The sequence below is a fragment of the Cyrtonyx montezumae genome, unplaced genomic scaffold (assembly GCF_038088225.1).
Source record: "Cyrtonyx montezumae isolate F1298 unplaced genomic scaffold, pur_monq_1.0 scaffold_2, whole genome shotgun sequence".
In the NCBI taxonomy this organism is placed as follows: Eukaryota; Metazoa; Chordata; class Aves; order Galliformes; family Odontophoridae; genus Cyrtonyx; species Cyrtonyx montezumae.
In genome coordinates, this window is record NW_027071936.1 from 47,850,924 (window position 1) to 47,872,335 (window position 21,412).

The 21,412-nt window shown below is 36.7% G+C and overlaps 1 protein-coding gene across 6 annotated transcripts in view; it reads right to left on the reverse strand.

Moving 5' to 3' along the window:
* Nucleotides 1-1,315: 1,315 nt before the first annotated feature.
* Nucleotides 1,316-21,412, reverse strand: part of TBC1D1 (TBC1 domain family member 1) — a 101,997-nt gene continuing 81,900 nt past the window's right edge. For all 6 annotated transcript variants that reach the window (XM_065735673.1, XM_065735675.1, XM_065735674.1 and 3 more), the window contains 8 exons: nucleotides 20,814-20,999; nucleotides 18,769-18,930; nucleotides 16,308-16,466; nucleotides 12,724-12,968; nucleotides 12,125-12,284; nucleotides 7,479-7,648; nucleotides 5,089-5,259; nucleotides 1,316-2,981 (listed from right to left, as the gene is read on the reverse strand). In XM_065735673.1, coding sequence (XP_065591745.1) covers nucleotides 2,781-2,981; nucleotides 5,089-5,259; nucleotides 7,479-7,648; nucleotides 12,125-12,284; nucleotides 12,724-12,968; nucleotides 16,308-16,466; nucleotides 18,769-18,930; nucleotides 20,814-20,999 — 1,454 coding nt within the window. In that variant the 3' untranslated portion in view covers nucleotides 1,316-2,780. The remainder of the gene's footprint in view (nucleotides 2,982-5,088; nucleotides 5,260-7,478; nucleotides 7,649-12,124; nucleotides 12,285-12,723; nucleotides 12,969-16,307; nucleotides 16,467-18,768; nucleotides 18,931-20,813; nucleotides 21,000-21,412) is intronic.

Sequence of the window (21,412 nt, forward strand, 5' to 3'; positions counted from 1 at the left end):
ATTCAGAAACTAAGCATTACACCTGGGGATTTTTAACTGTGGAAGAAGAGAAATGTAGAATATGTTGATTATTTCAACATGGATCTTCCAGAAACAGATCATTTGCGACTCCTTCTGAGGGTCAGTGTATGGATTTGCAGTTTTCATTTGTATTTTGTTTTAAGAATATTCAGTTTGGAGTCACAACTTACTGTTTAGATGGAAGACAGTATATGATAACAATTACTCAGGCAACAGGAAATCTAATTTGATATATCCTTGAGAATGTTCATTGTAGCCGGAAAAAATGCAAGTGCCTGTGCCTTGCTCAGGGCTCTCTAATTACTTATTTCTTATACTTATGAAGGAAAAAAACACAAGCTTTTCAGAAATTTGGAATTGGGTGAATAGACATCACCTTCTTTCAGGTTCTTCTACTACTTAAACTGGAGAGGCATTGTAACAAAAACAAAATAAGATGAGGAAAGACATACAGAAGCAACATACCATATATTGGTTTCAGTGTAAGCTGCAGAATGTCTTCAGCTGCTGCATCCATCATGTTCAGATCCTGGATTAATGCATAGTACAAACCCTACTCTGACAGGCACCTGTATTTTTAACAAAATTGTATTAATTTGCATATGTAAAAACAGAAAATTCAGTTCCCTGGTGCAATAAAACAATTGTATGGTTACAAAAGCAAAAAGTTGCTTATTATTAATTTGCCCTATTTATGCATTCTAAGAACATTTATTTTAGTTCTGATCTACACTGTGAACTTCTGCAATTACACAGATTTCTTGGTAACAGATAAGAAAGGAACGTTTTCCTGGAGTCAACACTTGCAGATGCAGGTCTCAAGATTCTGAACTGCCACCCCACAAACTACATTTTTATTTTTAAATGTAAAAATAAATTAAAAACATTGATGTAGGCATATATCATTATTATTTTTATTGCTCATTAAGAAGTCAGTGTATGAATTATGGCACTATGGTGTAAAAATGCAATGTTACGGAGTGTTCTAACAGTATGAGGTCCATTATAACATGGTTTTTATCATGAAGCATGAGTCTTAGTATGGATTTCCAAATAAAAAGCAAGCCTTTGAGGTAAGTGGATTAATAATTATTAATTTATCTGGAATTTCAATACTAAATGAATACAGAGTGGATTTGCAAGAACCAGACATATTTAAGACATGACAGAGTGACACAAAGCGCTCAGAAACTGAACAGAAAATTCTCCTTTTCTTTTTGACCAATACAGAGGTATTTGTTCTGCATAGTAGATGAATGTTAAACTACAACCACAATGTGTCAAAGGGTCTTGCACAAAGAAAAAACAAAACCTTTTCTATACTGCCAGTCAGAAAAAACAAAAACAAAAAAAAAACCCAACACAACTATGTGCTTTGAAATTTTAAAAATAAGAATTAAAAAATTTTAAGAAAAACAAAAATCACATCTCTGGGTGATTCTCCACCACGATGACATGCTGATGCATATTAACTCTATGCTTGGGGATTAAACAGAACTACAGCACTATTCCCTAATTCAGAAGCAAACCCAAACAACTGGATGGACAGCCATGGATATTATTGCACTTGCAGCAGTGGTGCTTCAACTGGCCTGAAAACTACTTTCAATGCATTAAGAAACTGGGTTGTTTTTTTTTTGTTTTTCTTTTAACATGTGTAATCTTACTCAAAAGAGGCATTGTAAAAGTAATGGTGCCCTAATTCAAACAGCAATACCCTTTATAAAGCAATTTAAACTGGCACAACACGAAGCTCTCAAAATGCCTCCAACACTCACAAAAAAGTTTTAAAGAATAACATTTCTCAGAGGATTGGTGGGTAGAGTACCAAAGGAAGGAAAAACAGAGAGGGGCATTAGTTTCCCAATAAAATGATGTCTTACATCACACAGCAGATCAGAAATAAATAAAATGAAACTTAAAGAGTCCAAATATAAATCCTTGGATGATACTGCAAGCGTTACGGGCTTAATGAAACCAGCATCAGTGTATTTTGTTAATCATAACACAATTACTATATACAGTATGTATGTTTATCAGATAATGCTAACTAACACACTAATGGACGTTAAACAAAAATACATTAAAACAACATACTTATAAAAACAGATGGCAATCCCTAATGACACATAGTTAAATACAATGAAGACCAGCTCTCTGAAGTCCAATAGATTGGCATCTGCAAGCATCAGGAAACAGTTATCTAAGGTGTAAACAACATAATTAACAGAATTGAGTCAGTCTGCAGGGGAATTATGCCATCAAAAATATCTCAAGTCCAATCATAAAACTCTCTGCAAGCATTACCACTGCATACTTGCAGCAAAGCAACCATCAATTTGAAGGTTTTACACTGTCATATTTTTTTTCAGTGGAGCTTTTAATGGATGTGCTACTTTCCATGATGTTGATGAACACACAAACAAAATATGTAACAAACATAAAGCACTTGGGTTTAGAAGCACTTATGGAAGAATTCGTGACATCTTTACAGTGCATTGTGCACGCAGTGTTAGGTTTCTCCTGCTTATTATGACATGGCACCTTGCTGTTCACAGCACTTCTACATACTAAAATGAAAGCTTCCTCCCCAAGGAACCTGCTTATCTGATCTGAGCAGCCACAACGCCTCTATCTTGCTTTGCTACAGAAAGGCATGTACAAAGAAGGTGTCAACATCAAATCTCCATGGATCAACAAAAAGACCCAGTTCTTCCCTTTGTTTTTGCTCAGCTTCTCTGCTCTGAGACAACTGCAGATCAGTCAGCATCCAGGTGCTCTTGTCTAGTAAGCATAGGCTTCTCATTTGTATCACCAATCTTCTTCTGCATCTCTTCCACTGCCTTCTGCAAAGCTGTTCGTTCCTGCTCAAGAGCAAGAATTGACTCCTTCAATTTCCCTTCATTAGTCAGTAAAAGCTCTACTGTGGCTTCAAGGTTTTGGATCTTTCCATTAGCCACCTTTCACAGAAAGAAGGGAGGAAAAAGGAAAAAGAAAAAAAAAAAAGAAAATTAATATTTAACTAAATACTTCCCCAAATGATGGAAAACTATAAAGGTAAAATCCAAGTGTGAATGCTATTAGACCTGTATATTTTAGACAATGACTAGCCTATAACAAGAAACTTCCCTCTTTCAACTTGGTTGCTTTGCTTCACAATTAAGTTTGGAATATAATGTGATGTAGATCAAACCAGAAAGTTACTAGAGTTTGCAATTTATACACCAAAGAATGGCAGGTGAAGATAAGCCTCTGTATGGCTCAGTGGTGAGACATTTTTGATCAGCCATGTTTGTTGAATTCTACATTGTTTGCGAATCAAAGACAGCTTAGCCTGTTAGATGCATTCCCATTTAATCTCAGCACTAAGTCCAATAAATGCTGTACTTGGAGCAAAGGGGAAGGTGAGGATTTAATCTGATACATAAATGGACAATAACTCTTGAAAAATTCCTTTTGTTGTGCATTCCCAGTTCTCCTTCAACATGCTGCTGACACGGACATTTTAATTCACATGAAACAAAATATAATTCCAATTCCTTGAGTGAGATCTGCAGCTAAGATATTCTGATAAAACCAGAGATCTGTTTGGAAGTTTCATCATTGGATAATGTTTGCAGGCAAAAGCACTGGATGGTCTCAGCTTTCAGGGAAGTATTTCCCTTTCTGGTGAGTTCACTGCCCTTCATATAATTATGACAGGTTAACAAGTTCAGCCTTTAGGGGCAGATTATTGACAAATCATGACCCACATATTTTGGTCATATTTTCTGCTCACATCTGCAATAGGTCATCTTTCACCATGGGAAGGTGAATGAGGCCCACCTCCAGGACAAAGAGGTTGCAACACAACATATAGTCAAGTTTCCTACCCTGATGTTTGGTGCTGAGTTGACAGCAGTGAAGAAGAGATCACCTCTGTAAAAACAAATGAAAACCACTTAAGACTACAAAGCCTTTAGGCACAGCAGCAGGGCAGAAAATCCCCTGATGCAGCTACCTGTAGGTCATCTCATCTTGAATCTGATCCCAAAAATCCTTCTCTCCTGTGTTACATTCAACAACTTCTTCATCCAGATGTCTGAAAGCTTTATGAAAATGTCCTGCAGAGCAGTTTCTCTTTTGATATCTATAAGATTCATCTTACAACCTATAACAGGTTCAAATCTTGCATGGTCAGAATTAACAAAAATCTTAAAATGTGAAGAGAGGCGGTCTAGGTCTGCACTGTTGGCTAGCCTTAGTCATTGTACAGGCTACCAGTGTCTGAGAAATCTATACTCCTTCTTTCACCAATAAACTTATGGAGTCTATTTCGTCAACAACAATCAAGAGCCTTGTAACTGTTAGTAGAGCATACTGCCTAGTTTTTCAACTTGAAGTCCCTTTTTTCAATCAAATTAACTACACAGTCAGAAGATTTATGACAAATGTCATGTTATAAAGCAGTCAGAAAGCTGTCTTCTTGAGTTAAATAAAGGAAAAGCCAAGAGATCAGGTGTACTGCCTCTAAAAAGGTTGTGGATTGAATGGGCACAGAACACATTTTAGACATTATTACTTCACTTATTATCTAAGTCATGTCAGTAACAGTTTTTCAATAAATAGTTAAAACCAACAAAAAAACCCCACACTCTTGCAAGAAAGACCGTTTCTTTACAGGTAACATATGCCACAGAAGATGCAGTTCTGATTTGTGACAGGGGCATGAGCTTTTCATTTGTAATAGGCTGTTGTAATAAAGCAGTGACTAAAAAAAGGAAAAATGAAGATGTGAAAACACCATGGGTATTTTTAATCATCTTCTGCTATGATTTTAATTACTAGAGGAGTGATTGTACAATGATTCAGCTTTTCACTAATGGCAAGCAAGTGCTCTATCCACTCCCCATTCTGAGAACTATTTCTACACGTAAGCTTTAAATGCTAATCTAAATAAAACCACGTTGCTAAGCTTTTAAGTCACTAGACCAAACACCAATCTCTTCTGTGCCTTAGCACAGGATGGTCTCATCTGAAAAAGCTAGATAAATAAGAACATTAATTAAATATGAATACAAATTATACCTGCAGTTCTTCCAGGAGTTCGAAGTTCTGTTTGCGCAAGCTACTGTTTGCCTTTTCTAACTTATCCAGTCTCTGATTGTCATTCAAAGATGAATCTATAAGCTCATCCTGAAGCACGTGGTATTCAACTTCATAAGCTTGCAACTGCTTGGCAATGTCCATTTCAAACACCTGTTGTATACAAAAACATTATTAGGTGCTATGCAGATCAAAACTACAGCTCATCAGATTCCTTCAAACCCCCAGATCCACACGAGTATCTAATTATTGCATTAAAAAAAAAGAACAATTTTTGGCATTAGAATTTTCTACTCTGGAGATGGCAAGACTGAGGCAAAACACTGGCACTGGATCTGGATTTGTTTTAAAGCTTTTGTACCGACTCAGTCCTTCAGCAAAATCACTTATATTCAAGTTTTCATGAAACGCAGAATTTACATGGCAGATATAAGCAGAATTAGATGCCACTTTTGGAAAGTGCCGTCCAAGCTCTTGGGCCACACATACAAGTCTGAGCTTTCTTGTAGCACAGCTTCAAATGAAAGACAGCAGACATTGCTAGGCTTATTACGATTTACTGAGAGACTGAAAGAAAATGAAATTATCTATCCTTACACAAATGCACTTCATTTAAACATTATGTAATGTCAAAGTAGATTATTATTGTTAGCTATGAATCACTAACATGAGTGCTCAATGTTATGCATGAGCATTAAGAAAACCTTGTATTCTAAGAGCAGATAAAGAAACTGAGGTACACAGAGAGACCTAAAGGAAAACAAAACAAAAACCAACCAGTTATCTCCTTTGGAAGCTGTGAAAAAGCAGCTAAATGAAAAGTGCAAGTAGCTATTACAGAACATAGAAGAAACAAACTTAAAGGTGATTTTAAATTGCATCTTGAAAATAGCCCTAGATTTGAAACTCATGACTTAGTATTTATTTTTAAACCTCTTGTAATTTATTCCTCCTAAAAATAAGTAAAAAAAAAAAAAGCCACTTAAATATATGTTGAAATATCAACAATTATTTCCTGTTTTATTAACTGCGTTACCTACAATGCATTATTTATAGTTAAGTAAAACATCAGGATTACAAAATGTTCATAACATCTGTTATACATGCTATTAAAAATAACCTTAAGTAGTTATGTAGCAGAAAAAAATACAAATCCAAACACTGAAGACAAGAGTTTTAATCTGGGTTTGGCTACACATATGGAACTCTAATTTTCCGTATAATCTGAGCATCTCTGGAGAAAACAAACTGCTGGAACTGTAAAAAACAAAACAAAACAACGAAGTTCAATTCAGAGGGAATCTGTTAGCTCCTCTCATGGCCTCTGCCACTTCCAGCCTTCCTGCTCTTGAGAAGGGAGGGAAATCCCTGTCATCATATCCAGAGTATCAAATATGAAAGGGGTGAAAAATGAGGCAAATCAAAAGCTTGATTTGAAAGCTAGCTAACTGAAGGCAAACCATGGCACATACACTGAAGGCCAGGTTGCAGAAGGGGTGAGGAGCTGCACATGGACTGCAGGGCATGCCAACCTGCCACCCTTTTCAAAGGCAGCCCTGATCAAAGCAGGACAATGGCTCTGCCTGGTACTCACTTCTGCCTGCCCACTTTTTAAATTTAGAGCAGTTTGAGATGCCTGAACAGAGCATCTTGCCGTCCTCCTGCTCAAAGCCAGTGGCTTCCTGCAGGTCACTTGAGTACTGTGAGTCTCAGTAAAGCTGTGCACTTTGGGCTTTAAGCCTGGTAGATAACATATACTTCTGTTTACCCACTACAAATCTACCACTTCCTTTTCCCCTTTTGCTTCAATTCACATATATATAGTTTTGGAGCCATCTGCTAGCTTAGCAATACTGCATAATTCTCCCTGTCTGCTACTTAAAAAAAAAAAAAAAACAGCTCAAGGATTCCCAGTTTTTGTTGTCTAGAATCACTGGGTACAGTAGAAGGCCACACTGCCCTACATACTTCAGGGCAAAGTACAAAGTCACTGCTGCAACTTACCAAGACAGCACCATAAAAAACAGAACAAAGACAGTTTTGTGAAATCAAAGTCAACATTTTTAAGTCTCTTGTAAGTCAACTTCTGCTTCTGAAATTAGTTTTGGAAAGCAGTAATATTTGGAGATGAATACAAACCCCAAGTTCTCATTAAATGCTTCATAAAGTGACCATAACCAATCGAATATACGTAAGAACACAGAGGTACAGTACAAACCATACACTTGTGAAATTTTTCAGCATTTTCAGAATTACAGAATTCTTCTCAGCTGGAAGTGACACAATACACTGCTGTGAATTTTCTGCCAAGAGTTTGTTAAAAGAAATATTATTTCTTTGTATATCACTCATACATTCAAATTATTTCATACCTGACTAATTGTCTTTTCCATCTGAACCAAACCCAAGTTGGGGAGAGTGTTTTTAATAAAATCAACAATAGTTTCCAGGTTCTCATGCTGCAGAATCAAGGGCTTGTGGCTTCCCAAAAGGCTTAAGGCCACTTTAAATATAGCCTCTGATCCTTGAAGGAAAAGCATATCTGTGAAAACAAATGAAAAAACAGAGGACATAAGTAAGCCCATCTTTTGACAAGAATATCAAAACAATAAAATGTCCAAGAAAAACAACTTCTCCTAAGAGTGATCTGGAGGCTAGATACACTCTGCCAGACACGTATGTTTATTACTGAGGCTATGGTTTTGCATTTCTTGCAGGATCAGAACAATGACTGTGAATAGCACACTTGACTAACATAATTATTTTCTAATTTTAAATTAATTTAACAAATTAATTTAATTTGTTCAGTGAGTTTTCATCCAACAAATCCAACTCAAATTTAAGCTAAGAACACAAAATACGCCAGGTAGTCAAATCTGGCGGTTTCACCCCTTTCTGTGCATTTAGTAGCTTTGTGAACTTTTTTTCTTTTGAGATGTTTGTGGGAATATAGAAATAAACTAGAAAGTGGAATTTACTACTAAGTCTTCATCTCTGAAGTTAAATGGAACTCCACTCCCAGTGCCATTTCAGATCTTAACAGAACAGGCAGAAAGTGCATCAAAAGACATAATGAAGATCTGAAGTACTGTTCTTTACTGATCCGGTGGACAAAGCTACAAAATCTCCATAAGACAGTGCTGAGGCATGTGAAGACAAATGTGCATTTTCCTGCAGTATCAAGTTTCATGTGCATGTGCTTATTTTAAGTAGGTGTCTCAACCACTTACATTAATATTCTAATAGCCACAGGAATAAGTATCCTGAAATCTTAGTAATAGAGCTTAAGCATTAACATTGCAGGTGGCCCTGCAGTGACAGCACTCTGGCATACATTCAAGCACAGTGAAGCCGCAGTACATAGCGACCTTTCAATGCAACTTCCTTTCTTTTCTTTTCTTTTACAAACTTCCTATGTCTTTAAAGAGGCAAGATAGAGAAGACTGCAATCAAAGCATTAGACAAGAAACAAATCCATCTGACTCCATCAATTATCTGTCCACAGTATAAACAGTGTTGTCCTGCATCTGACTTTCCTGCTACTAGAATTCTGAATCTCCTATTGGTTTTATTGAAAGATTCATTATGAGCCAAAGTGTGTAACACAGAAAACAGTACTGGTGGATACATCATTACTATGCTTCACTTTCACAGAACTGTTGAAAGACATAAGATAATTAAAAAGTAAAATTCAGTTTTTCTATTTGACTCATAAAGCAGTCTTCAAATTAACCTTTCTTTCCCTCTGCTTTTATTTGTAAGGAGAAGGAAGATGAAGTAGTTTTATTCTGAATTTCCTATGCATGTTTTTATTTAGAAAGGGCTTTTCTCTTGCTCTTCCCCTTCCTTGTATTTGAAGCTGTGACTGAAGTAGCTGTGAATCACGAAGAAGCATGATGACACAACATAAATATTGTATATCTTCATGATTAAAAAAAGTAAAGAGAAAAAACCCCATACAATAATAGAAATGAGTGCTAGCGAAACCAGAGGATTCCTTGATGTAGCAACATATGAAAACACTAACTGCCATTCTTCATAAAAGCAACATTTCTCTTTCCAAAGTTATATCAGAATGAAATTTCAACCCTCTACATGCTCTTTCACATTTAAGATGTTGAAACAGTCATTCATTTCACTTCTCTTTCTCACTGTTTGAGAAAGAAAAGCACAATTAATAACTAACCATAAACCTTGCATTCTGCTGCTACTTATTCTAAAAGTTGTGTAAAATTCTTCAACTCTAATTCAATATAAGGTAGGAATGATTGGAAAGTGATAACAGAGCAGGCATCTAACTCAACTGTCTACTGAAACTGGAAATTATGGCAAAATGTTTTATAGGGAAAGCTGTATGTCATGACACAGAATGCTAAAAAACAGCTAGGAAACACCAAGAGAAAATAGAGCAGAAAATAATGGATATTTGTGGTTCAGCACCTGCCCAACAGAGAAATGCAGTTTAACTCAAGGTGACCTGTAAGTTGTTAATGAATGTTTGTATGAGCCGAGCTGGTAACACAGAGCTGAAATCCTTCTCTCATTTAAAATAGAAAGTACTTAACAAAGACCCATTTGTTATCCACTACCCACACTTCCTGTTCAGTGGGCTGCCAGCCAATGCCTGCACAGTGAAGGTACCAAATTAATGTCAGCATGATTGGCAGCCTAGAGGATTTAGAATTTAAGTTTTATCTATAATCTTGGAATAAAATAAACATTATTTTTAACAAATCTCCTCCTTTAATAACTAAATATGAGTACTAAAGAATACATCTTTGTTATACTGCACTTTCATTAAATTGAGCACAGGAGAGGTGTTGAAAAGTTATATAAATAATTAAAAAGTAAAAAGCCGTTTTTCTGTTTGACTCATAAATCTGTCCTTAGATTAACCTCTTTCTAGCCCACTGCTTTTACATATTCCTTGTGAAACACTTGCAAAAATATGCCTTATGATAAGACACAGGCAGTATTCTGTAACAATTGTATTAAGTAACACCAGGGCTTCTAACATCAAGGGTTCAAAGAACATGTGAGAAAATAACAGTGTGCTCTAAGTCTTAATAGCCTACAGATGAGTTGCTCTGACATTAAAAGGTAACATTTCTCTCAAGAGGTCTATTCAGTGAGCAGTGAAAATGAACTTCAGTTTTTCAAAAGTCTATGGACACAGGTCAGAACTGGCTGGATCCTAATTTACTATAATTCTTACTCCAGTCACCCATAATGTGACAGATTTAGCCTTCTTCAGATTTGCACTTGCTTGTTTTGGTCTTTAAGTGCAGATGTAGGTGACATTTTACTTTCTAGTGTAAAAGAACGTCCACCATTCTCTATTTACATAATTCCAGTAAACACCATTTCAAGTAAGAAATTGATACATACTTTCAGACACTAATAACTTAAATAACTAATAATTAATAAATTAACTAATAATTAATAAATTAATTTAACTAATAATTAAAGAGTTGGTTATGCTGTATTTGAGATTTATGTGACAGCGTAAGTCACATATGCTTTTCTGCTCTTGACTTAAATCTGTTGACTGTGGAGATCAGGCATTTTTGTCTTCTAAAAAGATCTGCAAAATCTTTCTTTCAAAAGCTCTGAAAGGCAGAAATCTGAATATACTGGATAAACAAGGCACTTTTATAATCTTCACTACAGTCAACAGTCCATTTCAAAGCCTGTTGTTGCCATGCACGGTACTGTGACAGATTAAGTATAACAGAAAGGTGAACTGATGATAATTTCAGTACATGATGCTTACATACAAAGATTCATTTAATTCTTAAAGATTATTACTGACAGACAGGTTAACTTCCACTGACAACTATCTACTTTGAACTGTTTCACAAAATAAAAATAAATGAAAGAACAAGGTAAAATATTATTTCTGTTTTCCCTGGAGCTAAGATGCTAGTGGCAGAACATGTAGTTCTACTTAGTGTATATTATCCTTATTACTGTGATTTCTTTTAATATTACTTGTGGCATGACCAGAAACAGGACTGGATTGTTGTTAGCTCATCTAGGAACCTGTATTTATTATTTTTTATTGCGGTAGATGATACTGTAACATTAAACGACATTGAAGCATCAAAATTAATCATCGTATACCTACATCTCTTAAGTGAGACTAGGGAAAAGGCAAATAAATTCCTATTTTAAACAGAAAACAGAAGGAGAATTCCAATCTGTCCTGCTTATCATGGAAGATACAGTACCATATAACGCAATGAAAAAGCAAAGAACAAAAAAGAAAATAAAGTACCTTCTCAATAGCAATTAATCTACAGAGTACATCCATAAGAAAGCATTAAGGTGAAATCCTAATGTGAATTTATTTAAGAAAAAATAGAACATTACTTCTACAGATTCCAAAAATTAGTAATGGAAGTGACTTCAGAGCCTAAACACTGTGTGCTTCGTAATATTTTCCAGTTTTTACAAAGTAAGGAGATTATCCTTCAGGCTAAAAGTGTAAGGATAATTAACAGGATTTTATTAACTCTATGCTTCTGCAGAGTAAATCCACACTTAAACCATAAGGGTCATCTCTGTGTATGTTTTAGAAATTTAACCTTCAAAATCATTTTTCAGTTACAGCATTAGATATGGTGATAATGCAATAAATGGATACATTTCTCAGATGATGCCTTGTTTACATCTCTTTTCAGCTTGCAACTGAAGTAGCTCTATGCAGTTAAGTGCCATTGCCACATCTCTTACGCTTTAATGGCAACAAATCTAACATTCTCTCTGGAAGTAATTATAGGTCGGAAAAAGGTAACAACAAGAATGAAATATGAGGCTGTTTGGAACTGTCCTATGTTCTTCTCTCTCCTTCAATTTTACTGCAAACATCCACTTCGTAGGATGACTTCTGTTTTGTCCTGCTCATCAATAGAAAGTAAATATTTCTCCTAGATATTTGGATGATACACTGTTCTGATAACAGTATTCCATATACAAGGTTTCAGGAACAATATATATAAATTTTATAAAGAATTACCAAACACTCTGGCTACAAATCCAAGGGGAAACTGCGAGGCAAACATGGTGAGAAACCAGGGAGCAGCATAGAGGCTGGGGCCAATCTCATGTTCCTCAAGGTGGTTATAAAGGTCTCGATGGTAGTCATGAAGAAGTCTGGACAGTTGATACATCTGGATCTGCACAGGAAAAGAAAGACTAAACCTAAATATGTTTTAACAGTCATAACAACGAAGTCCATGCTTCACTAGAAACAGTGAACGATATTTGTCAACTGATGTTTGGACTGATTTTTGTGAAGAAATACTCAGAAATACCAACAGAAAAGACCAAGGATGGGTCACCCATAAGTGTGCAACTGGTTCATTTTCAGGATCATTTAAACCTCAATAATAGCATATACTAGAATTCTCGCTGATCATAGCTTTCACAGATTTCCCAGTAGCTTATTTTAATTTGAAACTAGTACATTTAAGATGATCCATTCTTTTTCCAGATCACCACCTTCATTTTTGAGAAATGAATTTAAGGTCTAGTCTAGATATTGACAATGCTATCTATATTGTCTTACTATGACTAATCATCAGCTTTCTCGTATTAGAAAAATAGAAATTATACCTGTAGAATTGTCATGTCAGGACGATACTGTTTTCTTAGCCCCACATCAAACATGAGAAACTTCAGCATTTTAAAAGCATCTTCTTCACTCATATGAAGTAGTAGAACTCCCGCTACAAAACTAAGTCCCTGGCAATATCCTACTTCCTGGTCCAGAAGGGAATATGCCTTCAAAATATTGTAGAGTGACAGCTGCCCAGCTCCCAGTTGTGCTGAGAAGTACGGATGTGTTGGAAATGTGCGTCCTGTGAACACAGTTAAGGTTAGTGATTTGCATTTAAAAATAGAAAACAACAACACAACCAAACAAAAAAAATCAGACTGCAGCCCTTCATCCCAGAAAGGTTTTAGTATCCATCTGTGGTGCATTTCAGAATCTGATGAAGCACAGTCCTGTGCAGTCTGCTCTAGGGTAGGGCACTGGACCAGTTGATCTCAAGAGGTCCCTTCCAACCTCAGTCACTCCATGCTATTGCAATTCCCCAAGTATATTTAACAGCCTTAATTTTACAGATATTTTAGAAAATGTTTCCAAAAGAGAGTATTTTTATTTCTAGACTCCCCCTATCAGATTTCCCCTACTACATTTGAATATGCCTTTTGTTCTAGTATTAAGCGAAGCATGTTTTTCCGTTGCCCACTTGTTAAATACCACCCCACCCCTTAGCTCCTGGAATGCTGCTGTGCTGCCAGATAACATCGGAGCTCCCGTTTCAGTGAGACAAAGCCTGGGGCAGAGTCCTTTTGCCATCTGGTAGCTGCTGCGGCCTTTCACACACCACTTCAGCTTGCTATTTCTAAGCAGGTCTCCCTAGGCCAGGCCCTGTCACATAACTGAATGCTGCTGAAGCAATGTTTTTAGCTTCCACTTGTACAGGGAGCTTGCATTCTTTTGTCACCTCTGCCATAACAATGAGTTATTGCAGCACAGTCTAAAGACAGATGTGTGCTGCCCTGCTCAGGTGGCAAGGTGCCTTTCAAACGAGTCATAAAGAGAAACCACAAGTTGAGCAAGAATAGAAAGTCAAGGAAATTCCAAAAAGCAGTAAACGGAGGGATCAAAGTGCTAAATTCACAAGCAGATTTCTTCCTGAGTGCTCTGGCCCTGACTTACCCAAGGATCTTAACTATTTTCTTAGGAGTAAACTATTTCTGGTTCTGCTGAAAAGAGGCTGAAATGAACTCTGGTACCTCAGGAGTGCCACGTGAAAAAGTAACTATTTGCTACTTAATTTCTGGACTATAAAAAAAACTATTTTCTACTGCGCTCAAAAAACATCCAGTGATGAGTACCGCAATTTCCTACACTATAGCACTTGGAGGTCAGTTTACTCTAACCTGATGAGAAAATAAATCATTTACTGAACATAAATGTAGCATTCAGAACCTGAAATCCCCCTGCAGATAGGGCCAGAGAAGGAAATAGACAAAAAAAAAAAAAAAAAAAAAGCCATATAACTGTGGCTTTGCTCTTATGTGCGTAGTAAAGCAGCAGAGTAACAACATAAACTGGGGCAGTAGAGTGGCTGCTGTACTTTAAATCTGCATCTCAATGCTCCTCTTTCTCAGGAAGAAGTATTTACCGGTGAAAACACATCAGTTCAACTATGCACAAGCAATACTATTACAACTTAGCATCTTACTGTGTTAGCAAGATGTTTTGGGCTTAATTTGGAAAAGCTTTTAAATGTTATAACCACAGGTAGCAAGAGCATCAGTCTTCTCTTCATGGATAAGTGCATGCTTTCAGGATTCTTGAACAAAAGTTTCTTTGAACACCAATTCCTTCTAGCTGCCTATCCATTTATGCTGCACAGCTCTACTCTATTTCACGTAATGGTTGTACAGAATGGTTCACCCCTTACCATGGCACCTCGATGTGATAGAATCCCAACATATGCTGCCAGGGGGTATCGAAACCATGTATGCTGACTTGACTAATAGATACTTGCTAGCAAATGATGCACATAAATGTCTATCTCAAAACAATATAAAACATGTCTGGCATCCATCCAGGGGAATTACTAGAATCTGTGTGACCAAGTCTGGTGGGAAACAACACCTGCATGCACTGGCATTCACCTACTCCTAGCTGGCCACTTAAGGCCCTGGAGTGTCACACCCTTCCCAGTGCCACTCCTAAGCCTGGCAAGCTCATAAAATACAGAAAAGTGAAGGTAATGTCAATGGCCACTCTTCCCACCTCAGCCTACATCAGTTATAGCAGAACTGTGCCTGTTCTGCCAGATTTTTGTTTTGTATGCACTGACTTTGTATTTCTACTTACTTTACCAAAAGTTGCAAAACACCAACTGAAAGAGGAAGAAAATATTCTGTACCTTGTAAAGCTTAGTGCACCATCGAAACCCTGAATATTCCTGAATACTCAAACCACAATCCCTGTAACACAAGCCTCTGTAAACTCTATCATGCTCTGGAAGAAAAGACTTGTTCTTTCCTTTAATTAGAAAGAGCATTACAAAGACAGTAGACCATAGAATCTCACATGCAAGTGATGGCATCCCTTTGGAAAAACACAAGCTCTTAGTTTCCAAGACAATAAACTGAACTGAAATATCCAAGGGAGGAGAGAACAGGATCTTATATATATAATACATATATACACATACACACACATCTCCGTGACCATATATTCCAAAGGATAACCTATGGATTAGCTGTAAAAATGTCCAATTCAGCCACATATCAGTGAGGTGTTATTGCATCAGATGAGTTTCTTTCAAGCACTAATACTTTCACAAAGGTAAAGGCTAGACATGTGAGCATATGAGTCAACAACTGCATAATTCTGAACAATTACTGTCACATCAGAAATCCTTTAATGACTACAGGAGAGTTCACAGAATTCTTAACCCAGCAGAGGAACAGCCACATGCAGTCTGCTGCTTGAGGGCATAGACTTGTCTGAAGCCCACCTACAAGGCTCTTGAAATTTAAAAGCCTTGGTTTCTAATTACCCTCTACTAAACTCAGTGGAGAACAGCATATGTGCCTCCATAGACCAATTCACTGTCCCAGATTAGGAGCAAGTTGCTGCTTGAAGTTAGGCAATGGGAATTCACTGCTGAGAACTGCCTTAAAAAGGGCTTTTAAGTTGTTCTTAATTGCTTTAATACAAGTGAAAATATCAGGTACTATCATCTACCAACTAAAAAAATAAAAGCAAAGCTTCTGCGCTATTTCAAGTAAAAGTATTTAAGAGAGACAGTAAATACTGGGTATCACAAATGAACAGCGCCTGTTATTCAACAATCTGCACTTAATCACTGACTTATTTTCTTGACAATTTCTATTCCACTGATCTGTGGCATTCACCATCAATACCTGCAATACAGATGAAGCCTCTAATAACCACACGTTGCAAAGGCCCTCTGTGCCTCAAACATGCATTTTACATTTTCCTAGTGTCATCAAGTAATAGTTCTCATTTAGACCAGACTACAAGCAGTTCTTACGAACAACCTATTATTAAATGGTGAGAGTATTTGAATACATTACCTTATTTTATTTAATTATTTTCCAGAAATCAGAACCACACACCCCCCACCCGAAGCTGTACTTACCCAGGTCAATAAGTATTGCATGTTGTTGGGAAGTTAGTTGTTTAAGGAGTTCTTTATAAGGTGTGTCCTTTGGTTGTTGTTTATTTGAAAACTGATGTTTAAGATGATATTGCTCTGCAAGAAACTTCCAGATCTCCCCACGGTGGTGACGTGGTACTCCTGAGAAGAAGGTCATTAAAGTTGTAATTCCCACTGGCACTGAGTTTCAGCAACTGCTGAGCTAACAGGATTGAGGAACTAAAGCAAGCAGATCCCTATCTGCTACCTCAAGCAGACCATAGATCAAAATACTATTCTTGTACTTCCTTCACAAATAGAAGAAACAGGCAACGTAACAGGAGAGATTTTAAGGTGGAAACAGGATGAAGTCTAAGGTTAGCACTTCTATCCAACCCTAGAACTACTAGAGGAGGCAAAAAAAAAAGTGTAATACTGATCACTGAAAAGCTAGATGCTTATCATCCATTTTCCACCCTACAGCACATGATAAAGCTTTGCGATAGAAATAATTCAGATGTTCTCTCAATACAACACTGACACTGTTGTTGGCAGTAAATTTTAGGAAGATAGGATGCACATATACCAGAAGTATAAACAAGTACAAACAGAATGTTGTCTAGAGAATACAACAAAAGCCATGTCATCAGGAAATATTTTATTTCCAATTTTGCTATTGGCATGTTGAATCACTGCAAGTAGAAATGTTTTAAAACTTCAATTTCTTTTTTTATATATAGGGATGAAACTACTTAACTAATAGTTTCATGCACATTATGGCAACCTTCATCTGCATCTATATGCAAAACTCTGAAATGAGCAGAAAGGTTATTACTGCATGCATACTTCATTCAGCCCAAAACTATTAAATCATCTACACAAGAACTCCAAACACTGTTCTTTGGGTAAGTGTACAGTCCAGTCCTCCATGATGTACTGGAACCAGGCATTAAAATTTTAAATAACCTATGGCTTTAAGTTTTTCAGAGTGCTTTATTTCTTTTGGTAGATTGGTAACATGGATGATTACAACAATAGGAGGAACAAAAATGGATTCACACATACGTGGAAAGACAGTAACACAGAGCAATTTTACTATCTTCTCCCATATAAACACAAAAGGATACGAATTTGTCTTATTTTTACTAGATTATCATAATTCAGACAATTGCTTTAACATTAAATATTAGTACATCTGTACAGCACTTTAATCCAAACCACAGGTTTATTTAGAGAATGCATCTATGCATTAATTTAGGGAGCTTAACCCTGATTATTGCAGAATCACAGAATCAAGAGTCTCCAGCAGGAAGCAGTGAGGGAAAGTGCCTCTTCAGATATGTAAATAAAATCGGCCCCAGTGAAGCTGAATGTCTCACATAAGGTTGAATTAGCATCTACAGATGTTCAACATTAATCCAAATGACAAATGAATTACAGATCTCTTAGGGGAAACAGTTCCATACTGAATTCATCTCTGGATGCTTCATTGTACAGTCAATGAAATATGCATTACACTTATGCATCTATGACAGAGTATATTATAAACCAATACTACATATTTACAAACCAAATTTAAGCTCCATTCCTACTGAAATGTGCACCTTTTGCCAAGTTACTTTTAACAGTTTTTATCTAAACTAGAACTTGTTAACCTGAGTTTAAGTGCATTTTTCATTTTGGCTTATATAAGACATCTGACAAAACTTGGCTCTAAAAACATGATTTTCTACAGTTAGGTCATATAGAAATGTTAGTAGCATTAAAAGCCATGGGTAATGTACTCACCTGCTAGCTACTTGAATCTATTGGCAACAATCAATTAAACAGGGATTTATTTATTTTGCAATACCAACATGGGCTAGAATCATCAGACTATCAAGAGAAACCAAATTTTTCTCATGATCACGTATCGACTGGACAGAGCCCTTTATCTACATGAAATGAAGCGGTGGCATCAAAATTTGATGCCGCAGCATCAAACTGTGGCAATGAGCTGTGGTAAAAAGCTGTTCTAGAGAGACAGCAATGTTCATTGTTTGTATATACATGTACTACCCAGCTAACAGTGCAGACAGCTTCAGCTCTTTACACAGTCATGTATTTGGCATTATCTAGGCTTAGATCTTTATTTACAACTTTTTATATATAAAATTGGGTTGCCACTATTGTAATACACAAAGGTACTTTGCACTTCTCATATAAGAAAAGTTTTCATTAAAACAAACAAACAAACAACAAACAATACCCAGTTTATTAACACCAGTAAGACAAGTGCAGCTAATGCCGAAAGGGAACAATGTATAACAGCATAACCATGAAGATACTAAAGATTATTACTTGTACAGTCAGCGGGCTGAGAAACATCTTCACTAAGAACCTGTTTAGGAGGAGTGGTTAAGTCGCCCTATTCCTTTTCAGTTTGCACACATTTCAAGAACAAAAAATAACAAACAGTGCTTACCTTGCCCAACAGCAGAGTGTATTTTTTCCACGTCAAATTTAATCTTTGATCTTCCAGGTGTACTCAACATTTTTTCCCAAATCAGAGTTACCTCTTTCAAGCACGGTGTGATTTCTTCATAGTCAAGTTTCAGGCGCCTGTTCTGCAAATTATTTTCTGAGGCTGGGAAACAATATAATGAGTACACCAATTAACACTGTTTAATACTTGTAAAATGGATTAATTTACTTAGTTATTGTGCAATCTACCTAAAACTGAATCCTATTAATTGTCAAAATTGCTGTGTGCTGCGGTTGATGTTAGGGTTTTTGTTTCTTTGTTAAGGTGTTACATGCAACTGCATGTATTAACAGTGTTTGACATGTTAAACGAAGCAGTGAAACTCCATACTGCTTGTCAGCTCACAGTGCTCACTGCAGCACAATAATCTGTTTTGCAAGTACTGTTTCACTGGCTGTGCTGTTCATTCAGCAGCTACCTAAGGCATGTTCCTTACCCCAGAGCACCCACTGCACACCTGGGGCCTTCACATTTGCCAGAACTTGCCTCATTCATTCACTAACCAGCTTCAGACATGCTAATCTTAGTGAATTTCTGATAGTTTTGCAGGGAAAAAAAAAGAAAAATCAGAGCATCTGATTAAAGCCATTGAAGCTTGAATGGATATTAGGGTCATGCAGTTGCCAAGAACTTGACTGGTAGTGGTAGATTCAGATAACCTGAAGACAAAAATTCAGGAGTATAGATATAAAACAAAGGAAATGCGTTTCTAAATACAAAATTCCATAAAAATGCAAGGTACAGAACAACCTGATAAAAGCCCATTTCTGATATCCTGCAGTTGAAGGAGTTGTATAAATCACTGCTCTCAGCATCTCTCTAAAAGCTTCTCATAGCACCTAGCACTGTGTATTTGGCTTACATGGACATGGTTTGTTGTAATAGCAATTATGGATAAAGCATATTAATGTGCCTGACACCTTTGGAGTTTATAGGAAATTGAAGTAATCAAGTGTTTCAGATATCAGGGCCCAGACAGGAGATCTTACTACCAGAAGCAAATAGCTTATGGGTCAGTAAATTCTTTGGAAAACTATATGCAATGACCAAGGAAAGCATTTTCTTCTTACAGCTATGAGTCTCAGCCTCAGTTTAAAATAGGATTTTATATTTGGAATATCAACCTTTTTTTGCTTTTCTGGGACCTTTCTCTACATATTTATTCTTTGTGGAAACAATCCCCCTCCAAATTTACACAAAGGTAAATAAGAATTGCCATTTTCATGTTGTGACTCCCCATTCTTGGGAATCCAGGTGGCTACTCCTTTCTTAAACTTCTAGAATAATCCAAACAAACATTTCTGTCCTCATTCTCAAGGAGCAGCTCTCAGAGGCAATCACTGGTGATTCTGTATCCAACTCTACAATAAAATCAGTATTCTTAATAAGGTGCCTTTTGAATTTAAATGTCAAACTCAACACCAAAGATATGACTTGTTGGAGAGATGCATTCGGCCACAGAAAAAAATTAGGTTAAGAACCACTCCAATTTTCTCACACTTGACTGATCTAAGTTATAACTACTGCATACAAAGCTTGCTTGCATGGTGCCTGTACTACTGCATGCACCCATGGGCTGAAGTCCACAACGAGATCCTTAAGAACTTAAAAACTGGCTAAGCAGAATACTGTGGTGATCAATACTTCAACAAAGGCTTGTAGATGCAAACGTAAAAAGAATTCAGTTCATGATAATGATCGTGCTGAATTTCTTATGATCACTTCCAGACACCAGGCTGAAGTACTTCAACCACTGTAAAACTAAGAAGGGTAGCAATTAAGATGAAGTAAACAAATTATAAGGGTAAGCGCTAAGAAAAAAGAATAAATCATTACTTTTTGTAGTGAGAGCTGAGGATGATACTGCTAAACTTTATATGCCTGAAACATTTCACTGAGGTTTGGCTCAAACACTGTGAAGGCCACAGAGCAAACCAAAAATTTAACTTGTACTGCAGTAGTGTGTAACGAAGAGCTTCACCAACCTTGTAACTTCTGGTTTTCTTTCTCCATTCTGAGGAGCAGTATTTGCTGAATAATTGCTTTCTTCCACAATTCACGAAGCTCACGGGATGTCCGTTTTCTTTCTTCCTTCACTGGGCCAAAGGGGCCATCTTCACACACTGGTTCCAAAGGAGATCTGGGTGGAAGTTCTCCCAGTTCAGTGTAATCTTCAAAAGAGAGAAATTGTTATGAACTACTTAGACTTAATGAATGGGTGAACAAAGGGACATGTTTCCAAAGATTGCATCTATATCTATATATACATATCATGCATACACTCGTGTGTTTGTGTGTATCCATATACATACGTTTATAGAAGGTAGCAATAACTATCAAGCATGGTTTTCCAAAGGACAGTTTCAAGCAGATTTACTAAGTTTTTTCTGAATAAGAATCATATGGCCTAACAACTCAACAACCTGATAAAAACTGCACCATACATCAGGAGCGTGGCTTACTAAGTACAGTGTTACACGGACAGAACTGAAAGAGAAAAGGCAAGTCTGAGAAACTGCAGAAATGCAACCTACAGTTGAAACCCAGCCTGGTTCAAGAAGCATATCACATTAAATAAAGAACT